Below are 10,148 nucleotides of genomic sequence, written 5' to 3'. Positions count from 1 at the left end.
TTCATTGCTATATCTATGTTCATCCAATATATCTATGACAAGTTCAAGGAGTTGACTACGATGAGACTTTCTCACCCGTATCGATGCTTAAGTCCGTCTGAATCATGTTAGCAATTGCCGCATTTTATGATTATGAAATTTGGCAAATGGATGTAAAGACTGCATTCCTGAATGGATTTCTAGAAGAACAGTTGTATATGATGCAACCTGAAGGTTTTATCGATCCAAAGGATGCTAACAAAGTGTGCAAGCTCCGGTGATCCATCTATGGACTGGTGCAAGCATCTCGGAGTTGGAATAAACGTTTTGATAGTGTGATCAAAGCATATGGTTTTATACAGACTTTTCGAGAAGCCTGTATTTATAAGGAAGTGAGTGGGAGCTCTGTAGCATTTCTAATATTATATGTGGATGACATATTGTTGATTGGAAATGATATAGAATTTCTGGATAGCATAAAAGGATACTTGAATAAGAGTTTTTCAATGAAAGACCTCGGTGAAGCTGCTTACATATTGGGCATCAAGATCTATAGAGATAGATCAAGACGCTTAATTGGACTTTCACAAAGCACATACCTTGATAAAGTTTTGAAGAAGTTCAAAATGGATCAAGCAAAGAAAGGGTTCTTGCCTGTGTTACAAGGTGTGAAGTTGAGTCAGACTCAATGCCCGACCACTGCAGAAGATAGAGAGAAAATGAAAGGTGTTCCCTATGCTTCAGCCATAGGCTCTATCATGTATGCAATGCTGTGTACCAGACCTGATGTGTGCCTTGCTATTAGTTTAGCAGGGAGGTACGAAAGTAATCCAGGAGTGGATCACTGGACAGCGGTCAAGAACATCCTGAAATACCTGAAAAGGACTAAGGATATGTTTCTCGTTTATGGAGGTGACAAAGAGCTCGTCGTAAATGGTTAAATCGATGCAAGCTTTGACACTGATCCAGATGACTGTAAGTCACAAACCGGATACGTGTTTATATTGAACGGTGGAGCTGTCAGCTCGTGCAGTTCTAAGCAAAGCGTCGTGGCGGGATCTACGTGTGAAGCGGAGTACATAGCTGCTTCGGAAGCAGCAAATGAAGGAGTCTAGATGAAGGCGTTCATATCCGATCTAGGTGTAATACCTAGTGCATCGGGTCCAATGAAAATCTTTTGTTACAATACTGGTGCAATTGCCTTGGCAAAGGAATCCAGATTTCACAAGAGAACCAAGCACATCAAGAGATGCTTCAATTCCATCCGCGATCAAGTCAAGGAGGGAGACATAGAGATTTGCAAGATACATATGGATCTGAATGTTGCAGACCCGTTGACTAAGCCACTCTCACGAGCAAAACATGATCAACACCAAGACTCCATGGGTGTTAGAATCATTACTGTGTAATCTAGATTATTGACTCTAGTGCAAGTGGGAGACTGAAGGAAATATGCCCTAGAGGCAATAATAAAGTTGTTATTTATATTTCCTTATATCATGATAAATGTTTATTATTCATGCTAGAATTGTATTAACCGGAAACTTAGTACATGTGTGAATACATAGACAAACAGAGTGTCACTAGTATGCCTCTACTTGACTAGCTCCTTGAATCAAAGATGGTTATGTTTCCTAACCATAGACATGAGTTGTCATTTGATTAACGGGATCACATCATTAGTGAATGATGTGATTGACTTGACCCATTCCGTTAGCTTAGCATTTGATCGTTTAGTATATTGCTATTGCTTTCTTCATGACTTATACATGTTCCTATGACTATGAGATTATGCAACTCCTGAATACCGGAGGAACACTTTGTGTGCTACCAAATGTCACAACGTAACTGGGTGATTATAAAGGTGCTCTACAGGTGTCTCCGATGGTACTTGTTGAGTTGGCATAGATCAAGATTAGGATTTGTCACTCCGATTGTCGGAGAGGTATCTCTGGGCCCTCTCGGTAATGCACATCACTATAAGCCTTGCAAGAATGCAACTAATGAGTTAGTTGTGGGATGATGTATTGCAGAACGAGTAAAGAGACTTGCCGGTAACGAGATTGAACTAGGTATTGAGATACCGACGATCGAATCTCAGGCAAGTAACATACCGATGACAAAGCGAACAACGTATGTTGTTATGCGGTTTGACCGATAAAGATCTTCGTCGAATATGTGGGAGCCAATATTAGCATCCAGGTTCCGCTATTGGTTATTGACCGGAGATGTGTCTCGGTCATGTCTACATAGTTCTCGAACCCGTAGGGTCCGCACGCTTAACGTTCGGTGACGATTGGTAATATGAGTTTATGTGTTTTGATGTACCGAAGGTAGTTCGGAGTCCCGGATATGATCACGGACATGACGAGGAGTCTCGAAATGGTTGAGACATAAAGATCTATATATTGGATGACTATGTTTGGACTTCTGAAGGGTTCCGAGTGAGTTTGGACGAATACCGGAGTACCGGGGGGTTACCGAAACCCCCCGGGGAGTGTAATGGGCCTCATGGGCCTTGGTGGAGAGAGGAAGGGGCGGCCAGGGCAGGCCGCGCGCCCCCTCCCCCTCTAGTCCGAATTGGACAAGGAAGGGGGGGCGCCCCCCTTTTTCCTTCCCCCTCTCTCCTCCTTCCTTCCCTCCTACTCCTACTCTTGGAAGGGGTGGAATCCTACTCCCGGTGGGAGTAGGACTCCCCTTGGGGCGCGCCTAGGAGGCCGGCCTCCTCCCCCCTCCACTCCTTTATATACGGGGGAGGGGGGCACCCCATAGGCACACAAGTTGATCATTGATCTCTTAGCCGTGTGCGGTGCCCCCCTCCACCATAATCCACCTCGGTCATATCGTAGCGGTGCTTAGGCGAAGCCCTGCATCGGTAGCTTCATCATCACCGTCATCACGCCGTCGTGCTGACGGAACTCTCCCTCGAAGCTCTACTGGATCGTGAGTTCGTGGGACGTCACCGATCTGAACGTGTGCAGATCACGGAGGTGCCGTACGTTCGGTACTAGGATCGGTCGATCGTGAAGACGTACGACTACATCAACCGTGTTGTCATAACGCTTCCGCTTACGGTCTACGAGGGTACGTGGACGACACTCTCCCCTCTCGTTGCTATGCATCACCATGATCTTGCATGTGCGTAGGATTTTTTTTGAAATTACTACGTTCCCCAACATATGCATTCAATGTTCTTATATTCTATCTTCACATTATTGCATACATGTAGGGGGAGCTTATGCATGTTACATGTCTTTCCAAAGCATTACCTATTACTCTGCATATCTTTAATCTAAAGCTTTGATGTATGTTGTCATCAATTACCAAAAAGGAGGAGATTGAAAGCACAAGTGCTCCCTGGGTGATTTTGGTAATTAATTTTAACATATCTCTTGTTGAACTAATGCCTTTATCTAGTGTATTTCAGACAAGTTCAACAATGGCGTGGTATGGACAAGAGGATGTGGAACCCCTTCAAAATGCTAAGGACACATATTGGCAAAAGCTCAAGACTCTTCATTTATATTTTAGTGATCCAACATCACATTGAGTTCATAGGAAAGACAATACTAATAAAAGGGGATTAGGTGTTGCTTAATGGTCTACTTGCTCAAAATGCTTAGTGATATTGCTCCAAAGCCCTCAACCACTTTCTCATTCCAAATATGTCCAAAACCCAAAGTCAAACTCGGCACCACTGAACTCTTCTATCCGGCGCCACCGAGTTCATCTGACATAGCCACTGCCAGAAACTCTAACACTTCGGTGACACCGATACGGATCTCGGTCTCACCGAGATGGCCTTGCAAACTCTCTGTTGCCTGTTGCATTTATTTCGGTCTCACTGAATTTGTGATCGGTCACACAGAGTTTACTTGACAACTTCTCTGTTGCCCCATTGCTTCACATCGGTCCCACCGAGTTGTTCGAGTCGATCCCATCGATATTCCTAACGTTCACATTTTGAACTGAATCGGTCTCACCGAGTTCTTCTATTCGGTCTGACCGAGTTGGGTTAAATGTGTGTAACGGTTGGATTTTGTGTGGAGGCTATAGATACCCCTCCACCCTCTCCTCCATATGAGAGAGAGAGCCATCGGAATGTGCCTACACTTACAGCTTACATTTTCTGAGAGAGAACCACCTAGTCATGTGCTGAGATCAAGATATTCCAATCCAACCATAAGATTCTTGATTTCTAGCCTTCCCCAAGTTGCTTTCCACTCAAATCATCTATTCACCATATCCAAATCTATGAGAGAGAGTTGAGTGTTGGGGAGACTATCACTTCAAGCACAAGAGCAAGGAGTTCATCATCAACACAACATCTATTACCTTTTGGAGAGTGGTGTCTCCTAGATTGGTTAGGTGTCGCTTGGGAGTCTCTAACAAGATTGTGGAGTTGAACCAAGAAGTTTGTAAAGGCAAGGAGATCGCCTACTTCGTGAAGATCTACCTAAGTGAGGCAAGTCCTTAGTGGGTGATGGCCATGGTGGGATAGACAAGGTTGCTTCTTCGTGGAGCCTTCGTGGGTGGAGCCCTTCGTGGACTCGAGCAACCGTTACCCTTCGTGGGTTGAAGTCTCATCAACGTGGACGTACGATAGCACCATCTATCGGAACCACACCAAAAATCTCCGTGTCTTCATTGCGTTTGCACACTCCAATACCAACCCTTTACTTTCTTGCAATTAGCATGCTTTACTCTTTCCACTGCTCATACTCTTGTCATGCTTGCTTGAAATGTATAGTGAATGTTTAAACTTGTGCTAAAACTCCACCTTAACTTGAAGAACTTAAAAACCGCCACTTTACTTGTTGAGGGTTTAATCACCCCCCTCTAGATCCCTCTTCTCGATCCTTTCAACAAAGGATACCGAATCACCCATGATGCCTTAATGACTTCAGTTACCCAACGATTACATAATTTAGTTAAAAGACAACAATTACTAGCAGTAATAGCCAGGGAACAGGCGGCCACGCTTGAGACCATGAATAGCGTTATTACCAACCAATCATGTACCCCCTCCTAGCGCACTATATAAGCCGGGAGAGGAGCACCAGGCTGAAGGTTGAGCATTCACACCTTGTACCTTACGTCAAGAGTTAAGAGCACCACTGGGGTAGAGTATTACCTCTGTTGGAGAGGGCCAGAACCTGTATAAATTCTTGCGCGTACTCCCATCTATACCGCTCGATAGACACGATTGCCTCCATACATACCCCCTAGTATTGTCAGAATTATATCCACGACTGGTACAATGCGGATATTTCAACCAACAAAAGGAGGAGGAACATGGGAGAATACCTTGAGGTGTTGAAAGGGAAGATAACTCACCGATTTTGAGCTCCGATCCACTAAATATTGCGGGCATTAGGGAGGGGAGAGAGAGAGGGGAAGTCGAGGTGGAGAAAGGGGAGAAAGAGAGGGTTTGAGCATTTGAGAAAAAGAGTGGAGGTTGGCCACGTTAGGTTGATCCATGGGGCATGTTGCACTAGGCAAGGGGTGTTGTGCTATTGGCCGTGGCGCCCTCGTCCAAGGCGTCATGGTCCAAGGCATGTCTGGCCTGGCAAGTCATTTCTGACGACATGTCGCTCTTAACCAGGGCATCGTGCTGTCTAGCATGGTGTTCAGGGCATCATGGAAATGAGACATTTTATGAAATCTTTTTAAACCAGGTTCATTTTGTGCTAAACTTTAAAAAAGATCAATCTTGTTGTTTTTCACTTTATGGGAGGGGCAGGTGGACACTTTCGGGGCGAGTGAGACAAAGAGCAAGCATAAACCACTTCTTTTTAGTCCCCCAAGTCCTAGGCTGAGCTGGCATGCACAGTCAACATTGACTACAGTCAAAACCACTTGACTTTGTCCAAACCAAGTCCGGGGTTGATTTTTACACCCCAAGGTTAGGTGAGGTTGTATTTCGACCGATTCCAAGTAGAGGATTGTACATTAGCCTGTGTAGTTAGTTTGAGGTTGAAATGTAAACTTTTCTTTTTATGCAGCGTAACACATTACTGAACACTCTGCAAGCGTGAACTCTTTATCTGATAACTGTTCTCTAGTTAAGAATATATACTTTTCTAGAAAAGGAAATAGCTATACACAAAAGGCTCTACACGTCGTGAAAACCATTTCTTTCCATCGGGAGTTCTTTTCTAGAAACGAATGTATTCCAGGAAGAAAGAGGTTTGTGGTGGAGGGACGCGTGTTGGACTGTGGCTTGCACTGACCCCAAGAAATTGTAGTTGCACAAATCACACAATGCTGAGCGCATCTACAGCTGGACCTCTCAAACACGTCTCAAACATCCGGGCAGGTCGTTTGGTCACAGACCGGTCACAAAAGTCAATCCAATCGGAACTTCCAAACCGCTGACAAATGCCCGGGCTGACAGACACCCCTTATATCCAGCCTAAATATAGGGCGGATATGAGGCAGCCCGGGCCCGTCCGCCACGTCAGCCCAGCCCACCGCTGGCCCACCCCGACCCCACAAAATCCCCCTCCTAAGCAAACCTTAGCTCACTTCAATCCGCTCCGCTCCCCAACGCTCCCCTTTCCCCAATCTGTCAAACCCCTAGCGCCAGGGAATATGTCAAGCACCGGCAGCCACTCCGACGACAGCTCTGGAGATGAGGACGAGCTGACGCTCCGTATCGCGCTCGAGCGCTCGCTGGTCGATACGGGCGGCAGCTCCGGGTCCAGTGTGACGCCACCTGTCGCGTATCGCCGCAGCGCCAATGCCAGCACCGGCCCTTCCCGTCCCGTGCGCGGATATGTGCGGCCTGCCCAATCTGCTCCGCCTGCCAACGGCCTCCTCCACCTCCGACCGCTGTTCCGCGCGGGCAGCGGTGGGTTCTAGTGCCCGCTCTGTCGGTGCTGCGGATGCGGACTCCGGAGTCGGAGGCACGCACCGCCCGCAGTGAGAGGCAGAGGGCAAGGGAGACGGGGGCGGGTCCGACGTGGCTGCTCAGACCGCCCGCCGCCGCCACGTGATGCCGGTGCTCGACGAGGAGGAGCCTCTCCTCCAGTGGGTGTACCGTCGATCACTTGCCACGGCGGAGACGGACGCCCCGGGAAGATCAATGCCAAGCAGATCCGGCTCGGCATTGAGCAATCCGAGCGGTTGGTGGCGGCGGCAGCAGCAAAGGCGGCGATGGTGGCCAAACTCAAGCGCAAACAAGACCGCATCGTCCGGCGCTTGGAAGGCTACATCGTCATCTCCAATTCCTCCTCCTCCTCCGACGTCGACCCACCTCCTGCTGCGGACGCCTACAGCAGCGCTGACGACCGGAAGGCAAAGGGTCGGCGAGGAGTGGTGAAGCTCGCCCCCTCCTTTTATATAATCTAGTTCTAGTATGTAGTTACAATGTGACGGATCGTTGAACTGTATGAACTATGCCCGTTTGTTGATATTTTGGTGATGCTTATGTGAATTATGCCCGTTTGGTATCGGTTTATATGTCTGTTTTCATTTCATTTTGATCGTTTAGTGATCTACGTACAACTTTGCATGAATTCGTATGGATATAGGGTGTCGGATATGAGATACGTGGGTGCAGAAACACGAATTTAGGAAATGCTCGGTACGCGTCTGCGGACGTTTTAAGGGTCGGATTTGTAAAGTCCGGCCGTGGAGGCTCTCAGACATCAAGAAGACACTCCCGCGGCACACACAGGCCACATCGCAAACTAACGAACATATATCACGTAAGTACATGAGCGATTGAGCGTGCACGGTGAACGTAGCAAAAAAACAAGTGAACTATTGTTCGTACACACGAATCAAACTGCACGGTCTGTCCGTTTCTGGCCTGATCATACTACTCATGACGGGTTTCATGAGAAGAGCGCGAGCGCGACCAGAGCCCCCTCGGCAGCGGCGACAGCGGCGCTCACCGCCGGCCCGCGGGACACACCGGAGGCGCCCGTAGGGACGGTGCCTCCGGTCGTCGAGCCCCCGGCGACCGTCACGGTGACGGTGAGCTTCATGCCGTTGGGGCAGTGGCCCGTGACGTCGCAGATGAAGTAGTGCACGCCGGCCATCGTGAGCGTGACGGTGGTGGCGCCGCTGTCGTCGTTGCTCAGGGAGTTGGCGCCCGAGCAGGCGCTGTAGCCGCTGTCGTTCACCTCCGTCACCGTGTGCGCCTTCCTCGTGTAGTTGAACACTGCACATGAAGTACGTAGATCACCGACATGTACGTACGTACGTGCCAACTCACCTAGGCTAGCGTCTCATCAGTCATCACTCATCGGCGACCAGGTAGCTTAGTTGTGGCGAGAGCTATATATCTCACCTAGCTTGTCGCCGACCGCGAAGGTCTTGTCGGACGTCCAGGCCGTGTAGTCGACGCCGGTCTGCCAGCCGTGCCCGTCACCGACGTCGAACGTCGTGGCCGCGGCCGCCACGGCGCAGCTGGCGAGCAGCAGCGCGACGAGGGCGGCAGAAAAAGACGCCATGGTCGACTGAAACCCTTGACGAGTGGATAAGCGAGGATCACACTGTTGCTGACTCGCTGTCGTTGCACACTCGACAGCAGGTGGTCGGAGCTACGGTCTATTTATACACAGATTTTTCAGCTGAAAACCGAACTTCTGCCAAATCTCCGTCCCCTTTTCAGAACCGGCGTGGGCGCGGGGTGTGAATGGAATGGGACTGCCATGGCTTTGGTGCGACACAAGGCTTGGAGTAATCCAACCAGATGGGAGGCGAAAGCTTGGCCTATCTGGCTGGCATCTCTGCCCCCGTTGTGTTTGTGTGCCGCGCGCTGGCAACCGCACTACGCACATATGGAAATGCCTTTGGGCGATCCGATTCGGAGAATCCACGTCTTTTAGGAGCTACTCACGGATCGACACGTCGAGGGCACTCGAAGCGTAAAAGGAGGAGCTGGTGATATGATAGACTGGTGATGGTGGGGCCGATGGTAAAGTAACTCGACCGTGATTGTGCCAAAATAATCGATCTGCCCACTCCGCCCCGGCGCGTCGATAGCTCGCCCGCGGTGAGGGCGAGCGTCCCGTCGCCTCTACTGGGGCCCGTTAGTTGCTAGTACAAATGTTAGTTCGTTCGTCTTTTTCACTCCCTCCAATGTATCTAGAATGATATCACTTTCCTTCAATTTTTTATGATTGTCCGACTTTTAAAATATGTTGATAGCATTAAACAAACTTCATAATATCTACAAAATGTTCACGTGTTTAAAAAAAAAGTGACATTTTTAAAAAATGTTCTCACAATGTAAAAAAAATATTCGCATAATTTAGAAAAATGTTTACGCACTTCAGAAAATGTTCGTAACATTTTATAAAATTTTATATGATGTAAAAAAATGTTTGTCTAAGTTTAACACAAAGCATCATACCATTAAAAAAATGTACATAACATTTACAAAATCTTATATGTTCGATAAAATGATGTGACATTTAAAAAAATATTCAATGTAAAAAATGTTTTGTACCATTTAAAAAAAATCATGACATTCCGCATTGAAAATATGTTCACAACATTAAAAAAATAGATATATTGTAAAAAATGTTCATGTTATATAAAAAATGTTTCATACCATTCAAAAAAATGTTAAGCATGTAGTTGAAAAAGTTTGAAGCACATATTTGAAAAATGTTCAACATATATGAAAAAATGTTACGGGTGTATACGAAAATGTAAAACATGTATTGAAAGAGGTTGGCATGTATTTAGAAGAAGAAAAAGAAAAACCCCAAGAAAACCAGTAAATAAACACATGAAAAAATAGTAAAAAATAAAATAAAATAAAGGGACACAGAAAACCAAAAACCAAAAACCGCAACAAAAAACATAGAACACATAAAAAAGCACATGAATACCGGTCATAGAAGCTTCCCTAAAAACCGCTCTCCTATGACCCGGATTGGGCCAGTCCATCTGGCTCTCACCTTTGTGCGAGACAGAGTACCATCTCGTAGTAGGCAATATATCTACACCCCTATATAGTGTGTGAATAACTTCGAAAGATGGTCGTTGGATAAAGCCAATCCGACGGTGTAGAGATGGCAAATCCGAGCATTACTGACCGTTGGATATCATCTACATTCCACCAGATTTTGCCACATGTACAATCTAGAAGACTCCATGGTTGAATTTAAGCATAATGCACAAACCTCAAAACACAATCACTTCTCCTT

At 46.9% G+C, this 10,148-nt stretch overlaps 1 protein-coding gene across 1 annotated transcript; it reads right to left on the bottom strand.

Annotated features, from left to right (window-relative positions):
- Positions 1-7,575: 7,575 nt before the first annotated feature.
- Positions 7,576-8,526, bottom strand: LOC109733218 (blue copper protein). The gene is made up of 2 exons (XM_020292416.4): positions 8,279-8,526; positions 7,576-8,149 (listed from the first exon to the last, which is right to left on the bottom strand). The coding sequence occupies exons 1-2, from the start codon at positions 8,439-8,441 to the stop codon at positions 7,821-7,823; spliced, it is 492 nt and encodes a 163-aa protein (XP_020148005.1). The 5' UTR covers positions 8,442-8,526; the 3' UTR covers positions 7,576-7,820.
- Positions 8,527-10,148: the final 1,622 nt, after the last annotated feature.

The sequence above is a fragment of the Aegilops tauschii genome, chromosome 5 (genome assembly GCF_002575655.3).
Source record: "Aegilops tauschii subsp. strangulata cultivar AL8/78 chromosome 5, Aet v6.0, whole genome shotgun sequence".
Taxonomy (NCBI): domain Eukaryota; kingdom Viridiplantae; phylum Streptophyta; class Magnoliopsida; order Poales; family Poaceae; genus Aegilops; species Aegilops tauschii.
This window is presented reverse-complemented; position numbering and strand designations above follow the sequence as displayed.